This window comes from Cygnus olor, chromosome 3 (genome assembly GCF_009769625.2).
Source record: "Cygnus olor isolate bCygOlo1 chromosome 3, bCygOlo1.pri.v2, whole genome shotgun sequence".
Lineage (NCBI taxonomy): Eukaryota > Metazoa > Chordata > Aves > Anseriformes > Anatidae > Cygnus > Cygnus olor.
Window position 1 is genome coordinate 77,982,830 of NC_049171.1, and position 20,550 is coordinate 78,003,379.

The 20,550-nt window shown below is 43.4% G+C and overlaps 1 protein-coding gene across 1 annotated transcript in view; it reads left to right on the forward strand.

The window, feature by feature from the left end:
* PGBD5 (piggyBac transposable element derived 5) overlaps window positions 1-20,550 on the forward strand; it is a 71,237-nt gene that overhangs the window by 28,002 nt on the left and 22,685 nt on the right. Inside the window, exons 2-3 of the mRNA XM_040552015.1 lie at window positions 793-1,220; window positions 9,129-9,263. Of these exons, the coding sequence (XP_040407949.1) occupies window positions 793-1,220; window positions 9,129-9,263 (563 nt within the window). The remainder of the gene's footprint in view (window positions 1-792; window positions 1,221-9,128; window positions 9,264-20,550) is intronic.

The window sequence follows — 20,550 nt, forward strand, 5'->3', positions numbered from 1 at the left end:
GTCCCTGCAGCCCTTACCTGGTGACTCAAGCACTGCCACGGGGAGCATGAAAAACACTACTTTTAAAATGGAGCTTAATAAGCGTATGGAAGGGATTAGAGAAGAGAAGGTTGTGAGGACTGGTGTCTGCGTCCCTGGTATTGCAGGCGCGATGTTCCTAATTCGACTTAATGTAATCTAGTGTCTGGCTGGATAACCTTGTTACGCTGATACAGAGCTGCCAACCCTTAGTGCCTCCTTTGGAGTAAAATAAATACTTGAAACCTGCCACAAGGTGCAAGATCATTTAAAAGCCAGACTAATGACAGCATAGGACTGTGAGGCTTATTCCATTCTGTGAGGAAGAGGACCAGGATGTGCATTGTAATGCTTAGAAATATTCCGTGTGATATGGGATAGTGAGACTAGCCATGTAGAGGAAGACAGAGACTATAGAGGGGAAGTTCCTGAGGAGATCTGTAAGATAGTGGATACATTTCCAAAGCAATTAGCTGACATGCCATCACTTTGGCCTGGTTTTCAAAATGTCCTGACTGAGTAGTCATTGCTTTCTGTTGGGTCTACACAGGTTAATTTTCTAATGGTATCCAAAGTAGTGTATTGATCCAAAGTAGTCATGTCTGAGCTCCGTGTGTTTCCCCTGCAACTGTGGAAAGGGAATTAATTCAGATCTGCGTGTGCTAATTCATGTCAGATACTCAAGTTAATCCTGCTTTAAATTGCTAGTGCAATTTGAACATGCCTTGTGATGATCAGGAGTGAGCTTATCTTCCTTTCCTACTTTTGTCCTAGGTCCAACACGAAAAATGCCCTTGACTGCCAGTGCCATGGACTTTTTTCAACTCTTTGTCCCTGACAACGTGCTAAAGAACATGGTGGTCCAAACCAACATGTATGCCAAGAAGTACCAGGAGAGGTTCGGTAGTGACGATACCTGGATTGATGTCACCTTGACAGAAATGAAGGCCTTCTTAGGCTATATGATATCGACCAGCATCCACCACTGTGAGTCCGTTCTCAGCATCTGGAGCAGTGGCTTCTACAGCAACAAGAGCATTGCACTTATCATGACACAATCACGATTTGAAAAGATCCTGAAGTACTTCCACATTGTGGCCTTCCGCTCAAGCCAGACAACGCATGGCCTCTACAAAATCCAGCCTTTCCTGGACTCTCTGCAGAATGGCTTTGACTCTGCTTTTAGACCTTCACAAGCCCAGGTAAGAGTTCACCTGTTGGCAGGGAACATGTAACTACAACCTACATGCTCTACGTTGTCTTGCTATGACTGAAAACACAGACCATAGCTGCCTGTGGAAAGAGTTAGGACTTGCACTCCTAGGGATTGCTAGGAGTGACCAGCCTTGACCTTAGTGGAAGGTGCTTGCTGTTCCAGGCCTTCCTGGGAAGCAGCAGCACAGCTACCTGCTCCCTGCACTACTGGGAAAAGGCGAAATAAGCAGAGGGCAGGTGCCTTTGCTTGCTGCGGTTGTCAGCCTGTGCCTTGTGCCAGTCTTTTCTTTGATGATGGGTGATGCTCCTATGGAAGAACTTATTGCTGTGTGTGTATACAACCAAAGTGTCAGTGAACTGGAAATATTTCTAGACTACCAGAAATAAAGTAAATGACTTCAGTGAATTTTCATTTCCAGATACTATTAGGGGCATAACAGAAAGCCATTCTGTAGGAAGACTGCTCTGGAGACTGGGCAAACAATGTAAGAAACTAAATATAGAAACTTAGGAAGCTAGAGGTTGTCTGACTACAGCTGTACAGTTGAAAAGAACTTTGTTCCACTACAAATGAAATCCTTTTGGAGTTGCTGGTCATGTTCAAAAGTCTGGAAAGAAAAAGGAATTAATGTGAAATACGTTGCTTCTTGAAATAACTTTTCAGTCAACTCTCTGTTTTCAGAATATAAACTGATTTCACACAGCCATTGGGAAAGGGTGTTACGTGCATCTTCCTTTTCCCTCCTGTTTTGCCATTGAAGCATAGGCTTTGCCCACTGCACAAAATAAATGGAGGCATAGATACATCATATCCGTGGAGGTATGCCTAAAAATAAGATTGGGAGTGACCAGGGAGTAATTTGAGTTTTTCTGTCTATTTTACAGACGATAAAAAAGCATACCTGTATAATCCAGGACAACTCACCTGTCTAAAAAGCAATTAAGGTAGACATGAGAGAAGGGAAGCAGGAGTGTCCTCACTAAGCCATGCTAGCAAGATGCCTTTCCATCAAGACAAAACAGGCTGTTAGAAGCATGGTATTATTGGGACCAAGCTCTCATTAAGATATGAAATCTAATCCTTATCCACTGACTTCAATGGGCACAAGATAAAGGGTTCAGAAATGTGATCACTGTGTCTAATGTAAATGCTTATAATGGTGTGCTGTGGGACATACTGAGAGTGCAAATCCATTAAAGGAAAAATTTTGATTTGCATGTATATCCCTTCTCCCTTTCCCAAACGAGGTCTGAAAACTGAATTGATGAAATCCATAGTGTCCTGTTTGCAGTGATAAAACCTCTAAATTTCCGCAAGCGAAGCATATGCTTGTGCTAAGCTTGGTAAGGAGATTCTACTTTAAGAAAAAAAAAAGGAAGAAAAAGTGACAGCCCAATTCTCTTCCTCCCCCCTTCACTTCTGTGCCCCCTTTTCAGTGTTTACATCAGTGATTTCTATACAGCATGTGTCAGTGGTATTGAGCGGAACAAAAAGCACTAAAATACTGCTTTCAAAAATAACTGAGAGAAAGAAAAAGGTTTTGAATCTGTTGTTAAAAATAGTCTGGTGTAGCTTCAGTAGCCTACTGGGGGACATTCCAGTCCTGCTCCCAGAAGGAGCCTTGTGCCTAACGCCCTTCTGGGTGCCATCAGGCAGAGCTACACACTACCTGTCTCAAGGGATGTGGACCCCATCTGCTCAAAACAGCAGGAAAGACCTCTCCCTGGAAATTGTCTTGAGTACAGATTAGCAGACTGCGGTAAACATCAATCCCAGGTTGTCAGACTCAGTGAGGCTAGAAATAACAACCCAGTTGCACAGAAACAAAGGGAAGAAGCAAGGGGAAAAAACCATTCAGATGGGCTTTTGAATGTGCTTGAATTTTGGCAAGAGGGGCCCAGGTTTCTGTAGTCAGCAATACCTGGAATCCCAAGTTCAAAATGCATTTGTTGCTTAATGTGCACCTGTATTTTAAACGTAAGACTTTTGGTATCCAGATGGTTTGTGCCTGAGCCACAATCTATACTCAAACTTTAGGCTAACGTCCTATAAATGGCATCAAGCAGAGGAATGATGTGTGCTGTTCAATGCAGCCAGGCTGTCTGGGCTCGTAGATGTTCTTGTTACTGCCTTTCTTCCATTGGCAATGTGGACTTGCAGAACATGGGTTAGGAGGCTGCCATGTTTAACTCATTCCTATGGACAGAACCAACAGTCTTGGAGTCAGGCAGGCAGCGCATCACCTGCTTTCTTAGTTATTTCTTCTGTAGCTTTGGTCTTTTCCTTTTGGAGAGCTAGAAAAGACTCTTTAAATGGAGCTTCTGTCTCAGATTTTTTTTTCCCCTCACGTGCAATCCCCCAAAAGTGCGCATGCAAAAATGACACTGCGCTTTTTATGAAAGCAGATTGAGGGGAGAGAGAGAACTAAGCCAATATACCAAAACAAAGAAAAGATCTAGTGAGTTATAATTATTTTGCTAAATATACTGAGCAAACAGAAGGAAATAATTACTTTCTAGTCTTTGAAGGCACTGAAAGTCCAGAACATGTAATTGTGTATCATCAGTGCAAGCTTCAATTTCAGAAATAACAGAAATGGTGTTCTGACCTAGATTGTATAAGAAGGACAGGAATATTCTCTGCGTCCTATTCCTCCCCAACAACTCAAGTATAAATCGCTGCTGCCTGTACCTAAACGAGGAAAGTTGGAGTTAGGGATTCAGTTCCTAGAATCAGTGTCATCTCCTTGTTGCTTGGCTCCACATAGCTTTGTAGCTATGTTACTATCTGCAAGTGGAAGCCTGAAGACAGGGAAGGCACCTTGAGTAAGCTCAGAAGGTACCCTGCAACAAATGCAAGGGTACTCACCTGCCAAGGACATAAACTGAATTCCAGAAAGAAGCAGAGATATGGAAAATAACATCACTGCTCAAATGCCCTTCTGTGCCTGCTGAGTATTTATGTGCTTGTCAGCAGGATGTGACTACACAAGATTGTTGTCGGTATGGGGGAGGTTGGGTATACAACTCTGTGCACTCTGCCCCTCCTTCTCCTGCCAAAGCATCTTCTCTTCAGCATCTTGGAACCAGACATAGCTGGATCTGCTCAGTGAAATGTCAGCTGGGAGCAGTTAAGCACGTTTGTGCAGCTGACTTAAGTCCTTCAGGCAATGAGCTCCCTAGCAAAAACAGAGCCATAACTCTAACCTCATCCTCTGAAGGCAGTGCTTGCTCTAATTGGGCTAGTTACTAAGGGGCTTGTTTGATTTTTGCTCTTGGTGGTATCATAGTTCTTCCAAACCAGTTGACAGCTTTAGGCAACAGCTTCTCTAAAAAAAATAAAGGTGTTTAAAGAGGCTGATTAAATTGTACCTATTCTGTGTTCTCAAGATTAAATGTTGATTTGGTATTGGGAATTTCCAAATTACAAGATTTTGTTTAAGTCATATGTCTGTGTCTCAGTTTCCCTATTTTCAAAAAGATCCTTTGTGAGTAAGGATCCTGGTCGCAGCCCAGGACTGCTCTGTTTTAAGGGTTCTGTGAGCATAACGCAAAGATCATAAGTATTCAGAGGATGCCAGCCATGTATAAGACATGGATCAAGACGGACAGGCAAAGGAACAGTAAGGATATTGAGTAGCAAAGTAAATTTCTGATGTCCTGTAGTTCTTGGCCAGTTGTTCCTCTAGTGAAGCCAGACTTCAGGGAGAGTTTGACAGCAGAAAGTGATGAAGCTTTGTGGATGTTTTTAAATGACCTCATGGTAATGGAGTGCTGTAAGAACTGATTTTCTTCTGAAGAAAGTCAATTGAAGACTGAACAAACGGGCAGAGGATCTTGAGAGGAGCTTTAAATCATGGCTCCATTGGAGGTGGCAGTTAACCTTTGAATATGGCAAAGAGGATCAGTAAAATATGGATAGGTTGAACGGGTCTTTGAAAGTGAAGAGAGAGAGCCTGTCTGATATATTGGAGAAGGAGAGCTATCAGAGAGAAATAGAGAGAAGTGATATCACCTGCTGTGATGGCCTAGGAGAATGGCTTACCAGCAGGAATCATTAGGGCAGGGCTGCCTCATATTGAGGCCAAAAAGAGAACTGTTGCCAGGCGTCTGTGACCTTGGATGAAAACTTTACGGAGTGGGTGGGTTGGAAAAGCTATGTATTTTAGAGCTGTTATTCAGAAAGCATGGAAAATGCAGGCACTGCCTGGCACAGAGCACCTTGCAGGGACTTGGGTGTAAAGTCTGACATTGAGATTCACAGATCTGCGGCAGGAGGAGAGGGATGGCTGCAAGGACCAGAAAAGGAGATAGGAAGGGGTTATCTTAAGGGAAAGGAGATGCTCTCAAATGTAGCGTAACAAAAGCAGAACTGACAGTTGGATATTCAAGCAGCAGAGATGTCAGATGCTTGCAGAGAATTCAGCTTAGGTGGGAGGAGCTCTGGAGCAAGGAAGCAGAAATGCAAGCGACCATCGCAGAAGCATTAGGTGAATCTGTGCGTCCAAGTGCAGTTTCCCAGGGGACCCTGCTCACAGCTGGATGGTACCCACCAAAAGCCAGAGACAGGGCTGGCTGGGGCAGTTTCTCCAGGGGACAGACTGAAGAGACAGCTTGTGTTGGGGATGGCTGTGGAGCTAAGGTAGATAACGTCTAAAGGATATGTTGGTTCATTATCTAAGGCAGCGGAGTGCAACAAGTCTGAGTACAGACGAGTTAGTGGCTCTGGGCTTTGCCTACCAGCCTATTTGGGCTGTGCCGAGAGCAGGATGGGTGGCGTTACGGAGTGGAAAGAGCTGTGGAGGTGATCTAAACCGGAGGAGAGAGAAAGGCACTCCAGGCAGTGATCAGCTGTTTTGTTCAGTGAATGAAAGATTTCATGAGATGGAGCAATTGTTGGAAAGACAAGACTCTAAGATGGGACTCTGGCAATTTGAGTGCATGTGCATATGGAAGGGGAAAAAAAGAGTGAAATCTTAGCAAGAAGACCTAGCAGGGTTGAAGATGGCTATGAAGAACAGGAAGGGGAAAAAAAAGCAAAACCCAACAACAACAAAATAGCTGTGAGGGAGTGGAACAGCTAGATGAGGAGTTCCATATACCTCAACAAAACTGGGGATTTGAGAGAAGAAAATGGGGGAGATTTCTGTGAAGAAATCCACAGATATCTTGCATCAAAAGAAGTCAGAATAGGAAGAAGGGAGAGCCTGCAGAGTGAGTCAAAGATGGTGAAGAGACTGCCAGGAATACGTGTGGGAGTCAATTAAGCTTGAAAGTAAATTTTTTTCTAGGAAGAAAAAAAGCAGAAAAGAATATGGCATGGGGGCAGTAAGCCTGCTCCTGGAAAAGTGGGCATTGCAGACACAGCAAGAGGGGGGAAAGGGAATGGAGCAAGTGTCACTGCATGGGGATTTGCAAAGAGATGAGTTTGAGATGAGGAGGGAGTATAAACTAATGGGGCTGGCAAGGGGCAACACAGATAACTCTTGTCATAAGACAACCATGTCAGTGCCAGAAGCAACAGATTGCCTCCTTTGAAAAAGAGATGGGGATCAGCTGTCCCAGCAGCAGGCACAGCCCATACAGCATCCTGCTTGCAAAGTCCTTTACAGCTGTTGCATGTGGTGGTGGTGGTGGGGAACACGCTTGTCTCCCCACCCTTTCTGTAGGAAGCAAGAAGCGCAAGCTCCAAGGCTGCTATTTCAATTTCTCTGCCTGTCCACGCTCCCTCATTTTGGCAAGAGCAAAGAGCAGTTCAGTAGGAACTTCTGGGAAGCTTTGGTCTTTTGGAGAAATGTGAATGACTTAAAATTTTGGGTAGGAGAAAGGAGAGGAGTCTCTGGGACCCAGGGGAAGGCCAGGCTGAGCATGGGCATGGATAAGAGAAGGATGAGGAGTTGTTTTCAAAATTCAGATTTACTTTCTAAATTTAAGATTGACAGGCCTTACTCTGTCTTAGAAGGCAGAAAGAGTGCAAAGGGTATAAGCAGGATGCAGTAGAGCTGCTGTGAGGAGAGCTGATGCTGTGCTGCAGAAGAGGGAGCCAAGCTAAGGGCAGAGGGTAAAAAACGTCTTCAAATGATGCTTAGACAGCCTTTGCTTTCTGCTGCTCCTCATCCTACAGAGGGGGAGATTATTGCAGTTCAACCACACCATCTGGCAAGTAAGAGGGGAAGTAAGCTGCCGAATTCTTACCAGTGTATCCAACCCCATCCCTAGGGGGACATTTGGGAAAGAAGAGCAGTGTTTCGAGGGGACCTGGAATGAGAGAGGGATGGGATTTGGCTCCAGTGGGATAGTGGGGCAGCTGCAGCTTTAAGAACAAATAGCTTTGTATGCGACACTCCTTGCTTGCATCTGCATTTTGGTGTATAATTTGAACATTTCACAAGAGTGCTTTCAGATGGTCCTGTGAATGTTTTATGAGCCGTTAAGAAGTGGAGTGCGTATAAATGAAAGCGTGCAGCCGCCACTGCACAGAGAGGGCACAGATGCCTATTTTGGGCTGACAGAGTGATGTTCAGCAAACATCTTGTGTTCAGGAGGCCAGCAGCTGCTCATCAGTGGTGCTTAACTGCTTACCCACCGCATCTCTCCTACAGACAGTGCTCCCTGCTTTAATACAGCATTGTTCTCATTTTTGCCACTGGATACGTGCAGATGTGAACAAAAGTAACATGCATGCGTGGAAAGGGTCCTTCTGAGGGTATGACAGCCTCTGCCTTGTGGATGCCTGTATCTGAACCCTGTCTCTGTGGGGCGATAGTCACTGGAAAAGAGTGGGCTCCTTTGGGCATAGCCCGTCTGACTATTTTACAAGTCTTTAAGAAGGTTTGAGCTATGTCCTACAGGGATGCGTCCCCCTTGTGTACTAGGAGGGCAGCCTCCAGGGGCTTGCTGTGATTTGGATGCAGATGTCCGAGTTTGGTCAGCTGAAACGTGCTTTCATCAGCTGAGACCTTTCAACAGCTTCAGAGCATTTGTGCTCTCGGAAGCGACTTGCTAGACAATCCACACACGGTGCAGTCAAGAATGTGGACGTAATGCACAGCTACCTGTGAGCTGGAAGGAAGTAACCATGCTTTTCTGTAGGTGGTTTTTGTGGTGTAATACCTAATAACTCTGGTACAGAATTAATGGAGAGAAATGTAGCAAAACAGCTATAAGCAATTGGGAATCACATCTGGATGCAGAATGCAAAAAATGCATCATTTCCACAGATTTTCATCACTTTCTCCAGTCTACCTTGTCTTTTTTATTCCCCTCTCTGGTCTTCTATCTTTCTATCTCCTTGTGTCAAATTTTTCAGCTTCTGAGGCAAGAGAGCCTTCCCTGAAGCTGGTGCCACTAGAAAAAAATGTTTTCTGCCCCTTCACCACCTCCTTAAGTGGCAGCAGAAAATATCTTTTTTTTCCTTCACTTCTCTCCTTTTCTGTGTTTTCCTTTGCTGTAACCAAGTACCTTACAACATGTTGTATGGGGTGTTTGGGTGGAAGACATTCAGCCAAACAAGATTAAGCTGATGATGAAGCTTGGAGCAGCATGCCACTAACAATCTCCCCACCCTTAATACTGCCTCAATTTGGAGGGCTATTGAACTATAGCTGATAGTGAGAGGTAGAAGGCCACATTTTGAAGGGATATTAAAGTGTGCCTGATGGTGAGTGCCATGCCTTGCTACCTTTGCAAACCACTTGTAGAGCAGCCGTCCACAACAGTGTGCTCGGCCAGGCTTTGTTTTTTTGTTGGGTGGCAGCACTGAACGAAAGAAATTTTGCATCTTTGTATGAAGTGATGTGCACAAGCACAATGCAAGGATTGTGTTTGCTTGGAAGATTTCAGCAATCATGAACTCTTTGGTTTCTTTTTTTCTTCTCTTTTCTTTCCAACTGCAGGTACTACATGAGCCCCTGATTGATGAGGATCCTGTTTTCATTGCCACGTGCACAGAGAGGGAGCTGCGCAAGAGGAAAAAGAGGAAATTCAGCCTCTGGGTTCGGCAGTGCTCATCCACTGGTTTTATCTGCCAGGTGGGTTTTACCTCTTCAGATGTCTTGATTTAGTTCCTAGCAGGCCCCTGAATGTGTTGCAGGAACAATGATAACAGTCGCTTTTGACCATAGCTTGCCAGGGTCTACAGTCAGAGTTCAGCAAAGCTTCTTGTGCCTGCAGATACTTGATCCCAAGGAGGGTGACGACAAGTTCCCAGTGCTCTGTTTGCTTGATGATTTAACTGAGGGTGCCTGTCTGTAACACAATCCATCTGGCTGCCAGCCCTAAGCTAATTAAATTGAAACAGAGTTAAAGGGTCCGTCTGTTTGTACATCCTAAGTTTATCGAAAGGTCTAGGTACTGTGACTACTGTCCTTTCTAATGGGCCAGCTTCTTCCTCCAAGTATAATGTTGCGACTGTGATAGCCAGCCGTGTCCAGTAGGATAAGTTAATATGGTATCAAGATGTCCATTTTTCTGGGAGAAACTTACTAACAGGGTTTCCTTTTACATCTCTTCACACCTCTCTACTTCTCTACCAAGGAAATAAAATCTGATGTGACTTCAAGATGAGATACAAACTTGAGTGGGAGTTGTGTTAAGAGATTTGTATTTAGTGTCGTAAAGCACTAGAGACAACTTTTGAAATTCTCAGATTCCCCAGTTGCTGGTGTATTTTTGAGCACTCTTGAAAATCTGGCCATTTATTTTGGTACCTAAGGGTGAGGGGGCAGATAATTTCTGATACTTCTTTTTCCCAAGAGCTTCTATGAAAACCTGGTGTCATGAATGCTCCAGAGTAGCAATGCTGATGTGCTGGTAGCACTGACCACCCAAGCTGAATGCATGTCAGACCTGCGGGGCCTGCGGATTTGCTGTGGTTGAATGTTCATTCACAGTACAATTTGACCTGTGAATTGCTACAACTGTTTGAGTAGCTATGCAAGAAAAGAGCCTGTCTGGGAACAGAGGTTTGTATTTTCAGCAGTATTCTTCATTGTACGAAGGACATGAGGATCATACATTTTCTGTCCAGATTTTAACAGTTTTGTCCAAAACAAAATAGATTTACTTCATGAAGCGTCCTTGGCAGTTTCCACTCACAAGGCTTTTGGAAGGTCACTTGCTACACAGTAGCAGTGTCCCTAATCTCCAAGGTGTCCCCGACACAGCTTATTATTGAAGGTATACAGTGAGCACAAAGTTTGCTGATCTCTACTGCCATGCTCCCCCCAGCCAACCACCACCAGACTAATAAGTCTTCAGAAATGCCAAAGGTTTCAGATGCTGAGCTGTAATTACGTTGCATCTCCCTTCCTGTCCATTGAGACAGTAAATTAATGGAATGTCAGTTGAAGCAGAGTAGATGCCCAGCACCACCCTAATCCTCTTTCTCCCTTAATGAAACAGATACTCACGCTTCACTTGCATCCGGATGACGTCCAGGATCTTCTTGACAGCCTTCTATTTTCATTCTATGACTTGGCTCTGATTATCTCCATGCTAAAATGATTGTGTGATAGGGACCTTAGAGAAGGATGAAAAAGAATATACAGGAAAATGAATATTCATACTAAAATGGAAATACCTAGTCTGGGGATGAGGAGATCTTCAATTAACATATGTTTGAAGAGCTATGTTCAGTTATATGTCACACTTCTGAAGGATTGTGATGAATCCAAAGCACTCATTTGGTGGTTGTTTGGTTTATTCGCTGTATTAAAAAGAGCTTATTTCTATGTTTAACATATGAAGAGAATTGACCTAAACAAGAAGACAGACCGATATTTGAGCTCTGACTAGTCTGTCACTTATCTGTTGTCAAAAAACTTAGGCACCTACTTGGAAATATATAGAAATTCTGTAATGATGTCTGGATGAATTCTGTCCCCATTGTTTTCGCGTGATGACATCAGAGATTATTTTATTTGGGATAAAAGATGACACCAAACACTTCATAAATCAAGCAGTTTCAAAAGTCTGAAAAATATATAGCTATAAAAAGGTGAGGCAGCCCCAGCAGAAGAAGGAACTGAACAATGTGTGACTGGTTCTTGAGGATGGAAGTATCCTCAGGAGTTTCATGATACTCTTGGCCCAAAGCAAGGCCCTCTTAACCTAAATAATTAGCCTGATGTTAAAAATCTCCATTTAGGGGCATCCATTTTTCCCAGTGATCTGCTTTTCCTACTATGAAAAGGGCTGGCTTTTTTTCCTAACGTAAAGTTGCTATCAGTGTTTTGAAGCCACATACTAAGCCACTTTGTGAACAGCTCTTGGTACGCAGCTCACTAGATAGTTGCTAATGTTAGGAGTTGCAGCTCTTTGACTCCCTAAATTCTTCTGTTTGCCTGCTCTCATGAATTAAACTCTGAACCATGTTTTTGATGTAAGTAAACATTTCTCCTTGACTGATTGCCTTTTTTTTTTTAAGCAAATAGTGTTTATAAGTCAATTATGGAAAAGAAGTGGCATTAAAAAATATTGCTTGTGGATATAAGAAGATGAAAAGGTATATACATGCATAAAATAAATAGCGTACATATATTAGACTGCTTTTGCAACTTTCTCCTGTCATACGAATAACTTGACTCCACCCTGACAATTAAGTCTTTGTTTTAAGACAGGTGCTCAATTTCAGATCGTATCTCTGCTTCAGAATTTCCAAAGCAAAGCATCATTTTTCAGTGAATTACTTTGTTGTTGAGTATGGTTTTTTCATGGTCAGCTGGCCAAGTGGGAACATGCAGGAAGGACAGATCATTCAAACATAGCAAATGCATGTCTACAGCAGCTTGAAACATGATGAAATGAAATGAAAATGTCTTGCTGCAGGAGGGGTGACTTTGGTAAAGTAGGCAGCAAAACTGCCCTGATCCTGTTGCCTGTTTCACCTGTCCTTGATGCTGGAGATCAAGGTGGCAGCAGCCAGTGCTACAGGACAGGACTTGAGGCCTTTCTTTCTCTCTACTTGAGTGAGAACTGCAATCTCAACTTCCAGTACCTCAGGTGTCCCGTTCTTCTCCATCTTCTTTGCTTTCTTCCTCTCCATGACAGAAGCCCACCTTTCTTCTACTAGGCCATGACCCTTTGTTTGTAAAGCAGGGAAAGCTAATTCTGCTGACACTGCTGAGAAGCCTTAAACCAGCTCTGGGACTGCTCAGTGCTGGCGAGATTGCAGTCACTCCCGTTAAAATAAATGACATTAAAATAAAATCAATGGTCAGACAGTAACTGAAGGCACCCGCTTTCTTCAAAGCACGTGGATTGAAAGTGGGAGGACTAGTGAGCTCCTGCCTCTACCACACGTCTGCTCTGTGGTCGTGGGCATACCACTCGAGGAATTTTGTCTCTGCGTTTGTAGTATGAAGGTAGTAGTGCATTCTCATCCGTGGCCACACAGAAGGCTAGGCTACATCCATGCTAAATATAGCAGAAGAATTACCTCTTTTGACTGACTGGCTGTGCTGTGTTTAAATACAGGATTATTTAGGGTTTATAATGCGCTGGGGGAACCTAGTCTGGAAGGCACTGAATAGTCACAGTCCTGTTAAAGGCAGGATGATTATATTAGTTTCCCTTGAGAATGCTACACTTGGTAGCAGTAGCACTTCCGGTTATGTTGTTCAGGATAACTCAGATCCAAGTACAAGCTCAGACAATGAGCTGACCATCCAATATATTTCCTTGCGTACCACTGAGACACTTTTCAAACTACTATTTTAATATCTTGATTCCAGTTTCAATGGCTGCAGTGCTTAGAAGTGTTTCTTTTTAGAGTATTTGCTGAGTAAGTCATCTTATTTAAGTCAGAACTGTAGATGTGTCAGTTTTGTTTTTTTTTCACAGAAAGTCTTGAACACTTGCTTGCAAAAGATACGCTTGTATATGATCGGTAGGTCTCTCTTTCATTTTTGGTATAGCAATAGGGCTCATAAAAAAATGATGAGAGTTCCCAAATATTCAGGTTTAGCTGTTTTGTACTGGTAGGACACATCATGTTTTCTCTTTCCTTCTCTTGTGTTCTTCATAAGGAACAAATAAGAGTGTTTTCTCGTCATTTTTCAGAAGGAGAAGGAAGCATAAACAGCTGATGCCTTGCACAGAACGCCACAGAGCCAGGCAGGAGGAGGTGTTCCCATAGAGCCTAGGCCCATAGGCACAAGGACAACCCAAAAGGCAGTCCCTGGCCCAGAGCACCATTAATCAACAAAACGGAAGGCAATATATAGGTGGTAGAGAGCACTGCAAAGGGATGGTCGGGCAATATTAATCACTATGATAGGCAGTAATGGAATTAGTTCATCAGCCTAATTAGTTGCTTAGAAAACTATGATGTCATGACAGAGGATGAGAAGAGATGACTTTGTGGATGTGTGTATCTTTTCTTGTTCTTTGGGATTAAATTTGTTCTCTGAGGCTATTCTGGGCAATATTTCCCTCCCCCCCCAATTTATGGGTTCTGCACTTGGTTTTATTCACTGGCAGAAAGTTCCAGCAGTAATGCACTTCATTTTCACTAATATCCCTGTGAAGCGTGTGTCTCAGATTTATGAAGTCCTTTAGGTCCTTGTGCTGGGACTGAACTTGAGTTTCCATCTTCCACTGTTCATCCTGAAGAAGGGATGAGTCAGAACAGCTTCAGAAAAAAGAATTGTGTTGCTGCAGCTTGAGTCTTCCCATATTACTGAATTATTATCAGTTTGTACCATCATGGTATTTAATGAGTTCAACCCGGATCGGGGTGGCCCCTGCTTGAGAGGGTAAGCAATGACTCCCTGAAGAGCTGCAGTGAGCTGCCTGAGGTCACTCCACAGACCAGTGGCAGGGCTGGGAATAAACCTCAGCTCTCCTGACTCCAGTGCCTCATCTGCTGCCTTTTGCTGCTTGTTTCTGCTGCAGCATGTCTTCATTTCTTATTGCATCATTCAATTGCAGCAAAAAAAGAAAACAATGCATATATCATGCTTTTACAGTAAATACTGTAGTTCATTCTTGATGCCAAATAGGGTACGTAGAGTTAGCTTGAGTACTTCATAGCCCTGCTGATTTCACAGAGTAAGAATTTAGGGAAACTGAGAAGGTGCCCCAAAGAGTTTATAATTTCACAACACATCACAGAAGTGCATTCAGTCACTGTTAAGCTGTAATTGTTTTTACCCGTTCCCTTTTGTGAGGGAAAAGGGAGGAGTAAATAAGCCTGGAATTAATTCAGTTCTCAAGGTTGGAGTTGTGGGAGAATTGAATTTTTTTAATAAAGCTGCTCAGACATGTTGGTGTTACTGGCTGTTTAACTTCTATTTAGGGATTAGTGTGAGCTGAAGAGTTTCTTTAAACAGTGCCCTGATAATTTCTCTGTTGCCGAAAAAGTTTCATCTGGAGTGCACAGATAGAGCAGCTGCTTTGAACAGGTTCTCAAGGTCAGGCTTTGGTTGGGAGGGGATCCCAGGAAATCTGATCGCCTTCATTTGCCAGTCACCGTTGGCTGGAAAATCCTGTTTGCTTTCTTCCTCTGGCTCCCACCAGGCTCTGGCTTTTTAAAGCATGTGGTTCTCTGTTGTCAGCATCTGAGAATCTCAGATATCAATTAAAAGTCAGTAATCCTCTTGCTCACCAGTATTATGCAGGAAGGTAGTTTTGTAGATGTGTGGTGGGCCAGCCCTATTCACTTCTGTGGAGTTTAAAAGCTTACTGTCTTTCTAGATGAATGGGAAGAACAAACATCTAAGTGTGACCAAATGCAAAGGTCCTTCCCAGAGCTGACATGCATTTGCAGTCTGTTTTCAGGTGGGAGGAAAGGTTATTGCTCAATTCCAGCCTGTGGTGCTTGGGGATTCACTGATGCTATTCACAACTACCAGGTCAGTGCTGTAGTCTTCTTTCTGCAGCTCTTCTCACTCACTGCAACTCTGCCTGAGGAAGGGGAGGATAAAAGCAACTGAGCCTCCTCACTCCCTCACTTAATGGTATTGCCACAGGGACTTCCCTCACAGATCCCATCCCTTTGTGCTAGGTGCTGTAGGCAGAAAAAAAGATAATCCCTCCCCTAGCAAGTTTAGCATCTAAATGCAAGATGGGGCCGTAAACTGCCCTCAGTCACTTTGTTGGGGCACCCTTCAGCTGCCCAGAGTCTGCAGGCAGGATGTGTACGGTGTTATTTGTTGACTAATGCATGCCACGGGCAGCTAGGATCAACACGCTGCTTGGCACTAGCATGCTCACAGCTCCCAGTAAGTCGACAGCCACCAGCCTTGTTGCTCCTTGGAAATGAGCTGGGTCATTGGTGGCACTGAATTGTCATCTTCTGTTTTTTTCTTAAGATTTTATACATTTTTATATAAGTATTTTCCCCTTGCACTAGTAAATATTATTGCCTCAACAGATACAACACTTACGACAGCTTTTACTTATCTCTCATCACTTAAATACCTTCTCACTTATATACCTTCACTTGTATGCCTTCTTAGGGCTCAACAGTAATTTTCTCAGGAGAAATGAGCCAAGGCTGTGTAACTGTGTGGCACCAGAGTGAGGCCCCAGTCATGGACCCGGGCTGGCCTGCCAGGTACAGGGAGGGAGCCCAGTGAAGCAATGTTAAGAGGGCAGCCACAACAACGCATAGATAGTGATCAGTCAGAGGGGTTGCACTGTTTCTAACAAGAGCTGAAGGAAAGCTTTGCAGAGTTAGCAGTGATTTCACACCAAGAAGGAGAAGAGCAGTACGGAAAGGAGCAAAAATGGCCTTGTTTGACAACAATAGTAGGGTGTCTGGCTTCTCAGGGAAGTGTAGGTGGGAATCAGGATACTGAAAAGGTGTAGGAAGAGCTCAATAGAGAGTGCCAAACAGCAAGGGCCTGTCTCCATCTTCCAGGCCCGCTTCTATTTGATGCTATAAGGAAGAGGGAGCTGTCAGAAGGCTGACATGGTCAAAGCAAAGGGTTATTTGCCTGACATACTGCCTGGATGTCAAGATACATGTAAGCAAGGTCAGGCTAAAGAAGGATGATTGTGGTAGTTGAGATGAGAGCCAGCCAGTTCTTAGGTATTTGAAAGAATGGGAAAGGCTTTATCATAGAAGCGCTACAGATGATGAATCTGCCTTAGATGTGGCTGGCCTGGGAGAAAATACAGAGAGGTCTGCATTTGGTGATTTGGTGAGGTCTGATTTGGTGACAGATTGTAGATTGACCGTAAAGGTAGGATGTCATCGTTTCCTCAGTGATGATCAAATCACATGGAGGACGAATGTCAGGGGAAGGAAAACAAAGCTTTAGTTTTAGCCGTACTGGGCCTTCGGTGTCAACTCTACCAGCTACTACTTTTTGGTAGATGTTTTGCACAATGTAGCCTTCAAAATCTTCCTGCTTGTTACTACCCCTGCCCTTTTTATCTTCTGAATGTCAGCTCTTTCATTTGAGAATTGTACTTCGATTATACATGAATGTGAAGTATTTGGGATGTGCTATTCACAAGTGCTTTCAATTTGCTATCTGAGCTATGATTATCAACAGAACAGCCAATGTTTTAGTTTTTAGGGCACTCTTAAGTGTGCGGTCAAGATGCAAGTTTTGTTCCTAAGTGCTCATCTTCTACCCCATTTCTAGCAAGATCTTATGAACCTTCCACATGAATTTTCCATACAGTAAATCACCAGCACAGAGCAAGGAAAGCTCTGTTGGCTTGTAGCATGGATGTCTACTCTGAGACCTTCCTTTCTCTGTTAGTGCTCTTTCTAACAGCCTGCTTCTGTAGCCAAATATACTTGTTTTGAGTTTCTGAATGACAGGTGATTGATTTGCCTCTCATCTGTCAGCATGTGGAATCTCCTGCTCAGAAATGCGATGTCTTTTATGTTTGCGTCTGTGTAGGTAAATGGATTTTCCAGAGCAGTTTGCGCTGTTTTTCTTGCTTGGTAAGAGCTCAGCATAGTCTTTACCAATACCATGTTGCTCTGGCATTGAGGTATATTGATTGATATCTACTTTTCCATTTCTGATGGGGGAAGGCAGAAGCAGCTGTAGCGGACGGGAGGGTGAGCCAGTGACTGTGAAAATCTTCTATTGTCAGGCTTTAAAGGGGAAGAGACTGTTAGGATGCTGACTGGAAGATGAAGGCAGAAGAGAGGAGAGTTTGAGGGATGAGTTGAAGGGTGTAAGTAGAGAGAGCCGATATTATGCATGTGGGATTAAGAAATGTTGGATTAGAAGTGTCTGGTGCAGTAGGGCTGCCCTTGATAGAAAGATGGCAGAATTTAAAGTGTAGCTCTTCTGATAAGAACTGAAGGATGACTGGAGAAAGCTCCTTTTCTGTTCCAGCACTGCAAGATAAAGAGCTTCAGCTTGTACTTGTCTCTTAAGAGAAATGATGCCTTGTCTATATAAATTATCCCATTTAGTGTTGTAGGTTGAATGTATCAGTAGCCACTAGAAAAAGCTGCATGGTAAATGTGATCTCTGCAGATACTTGAGAAACATTGCTTTGACTGTCACCCACAGAAGCAGAGGATGTTGCTGCCAACATCTCCATCTGTTGTCCAGCAGCAGTTGTCCAGCCTGTACTTCTGATTATGTTTTCCTGTTGGAGCACAGGGATGAGGCACAAAGCTCTCACAAGGCAAACCAGCAGCTCTGGTGAAAGGTTTAACAAACATTTTCAGGGGAGCAGCTTCTGACTGTGCCTATGAAGGTCTTGCAGTCAATTTCTGGCAATTCTGTGCTTTGTCTGCAGACTGCTAACTGCTAACTATGTGATGAATTACAGAATGTGAGGGAATCCTGGGGGCTTCAGTGGGGAGGTCTTAGTGATTTGAGGTAGAATGGTATAAGATGGATGAGAGGACAAGGAGAAGGAAAATAAAGGCCATATGGGATTTTCGGCACTTGCAGGGATATTTGAAGCTATGCCATTGCCAGTTGTCTGTACCCAGCCACGGTTGCACAGCATCTTTAATGCCTTCCAACATTATGCCTTCCAACCCCCATCCTCCCAGTAGGGCCGAGCACAACAAAGCTTTGAACGATGCTTCTCCAAAACAAGAAAAATTGTGCCAGGAACAAAGACTGTGCTTCAATAGGCAAGGGAATGCCCAAGAATTAAAAAAAGGGTATATATTGAACATTGGAGGAGGAGGGAATGTTCAGCAGTGGTATGGATGTTTGGGTAAAGGACACTGGGGAGGTGAACAGAGCGAGGGGGAAGGAGAATCACCAGGAGGCCATTACAAGGACACTTGAGACAGAGGGGAACGCAAAGGGAGGGTGGCAGGTGCACAGAGAGCTCTGCTAGCAAAATGTACAGAATATGTAGCATCCTGGTATGAAAACAGTGATAACTCCATGGACAGCTAGCTTCTCTTTAGTGTAGCTGCATGCAGACCTAAACCAGCCCATGGTGAGGGACCAGTTGGTGCACCCACCAGTGCCAGCAGACTGCCTCATCTCCTGGCAGCAGGCTCTGCAGAGAACACGAAGTAGCAGAGACTCCTGAGAAGCTTAGTCTTAGTGTAATACAGGAGGGAAAGTGCAGGACACTTTCCTAGACTTACAGATGCCTGCTTTGTTTTCAGCTCAGCTACTGACTCAAGGTCAAAACTAATCTGTCTGCATCTTTTTTGTCCTCTCTTCCTTGTTTGTAGATTTTTAAGGGCTTGATGTGTGGTCTGTTCTGGCACACTAGTAACCTGATCTTAATTTCCATGCCAATAATCACACACAACCTTTGCTGTACATTTGGAACAGTCTGCCCTTTGTATGCATTCCACTGTTAAACTGCTCTCTTGAGTCCTAATTAATAATCTAAATGATTTATCATAATTAGCTAGTCCTAAGCTTAGCATTGGGGAAAGCACGAATTTGACAGCTTTCAAAAGGGAGTGGAACATGGTCAGAAGGCTATGAACATTTCTGCCTATGTCCTCAACTGGAAACTATTTTTATTAAAAGGGGATTTGTTTATTTATTTATTTATGTGAGTAATGTGTCTTTAAGACATCCTTTAAGATGCACTTTACTTTTTTGGAATTAGTTTGTATTTATCCTTGCACCAACTTTCTTCTTCAGCACTTCAGTTACTCCAAAATACAAAGCATGTATCATTGCTCAGAGATTTCATACATAACACACTCCTCTGGGGTCTGTTTCATGATGGATGAATAGCTAAGGAATATTATATTAATATGTCTAGAATACCAGTGCTGGGTGATGCACCATCTAAAATAGGGAGAAGCTTTTTAATTTAATTTTGTTTCTTTCTAAGATCATTGATATATCAAAAATTACAGAGAGCACTACTGCAAACATATAAGCACTTTTATTTTCTGAACATTGTAATGAAGTTTCGTTTATGAAGGAGTCTGTTGGTAACATAAAATGGCATCTACAGGAAAGCAATGCTGTGTATTCTGGATGGCTGATGTCTTAAGCAAATTTAACAGAATGTTGTGGATACATCACTCCAACAGACAAGGCTCAATTCCTTTTCCCTACCCCTGAATACTTAGCAAGTTTAATCTTTTTCTCTGGAGATTTGAGATTTGTTGCAAATGCATGCCTTTCTACAGAAAATTTGCATTTCTGTGTGTGTGTTTAAATCTTTGGAAGTAGCATGGAGTTACAGTACCACTTGAGTGACTGAATACAGGGCCTGCTTCTCAGTTCTCTTTCCAGCAGGTTATTTCTCCTGACTTTTAGAACAAGATGAAGGTCAGATGCCTAATTGGTTTTGATAGGCGTTCAACTTTGGTGAAAGTTATGTTTGTAAATAACTGTCAGTGAAATAAAATGGAAGGCTTCTGTACACAGAAAGGGTTATGTGTTTTCTCCTTCTGAATGACAATACAGAAGTCTGCTCTTCTAGAGAGATCACTTGTAGGAAAGCAGGAACAGGTTTCCTTCAGTGCTCTTTAAACTGATGTGACCATGCTACTTGTGCTGTGTTCAATTAGAGTAATGTTACTAAGGATAAATGTTCCTGCCCTCTAATACAAACACGCATGTCCACCTACAGATGATGGTGGCAGCTGTCTCGCAGTGCATAGCGGTGTGAATTGCACAGCAGCAGGACATGTGCTAGAGCTACAGCAGCCTTACAAATGAGCCAGGCATTTATTTCACCATTAAAGCAGCATATTGCAGTGTACCCTGCTTCCTGGTTCAATCTGTTCTGGTGGGTCGCCTCCAAATCCTGATCTAAGTAAAGGAGCTCAGAGTTAGTGCTGTGCCTGAGTAGTTTCACTTACAGGGGTTCATACACACTTGCATTGCAACTTAAATGGTTGCTGCCAACAGAAATAAGTGTGAACATTACTGCAGGGAAGCTAACGGGCCA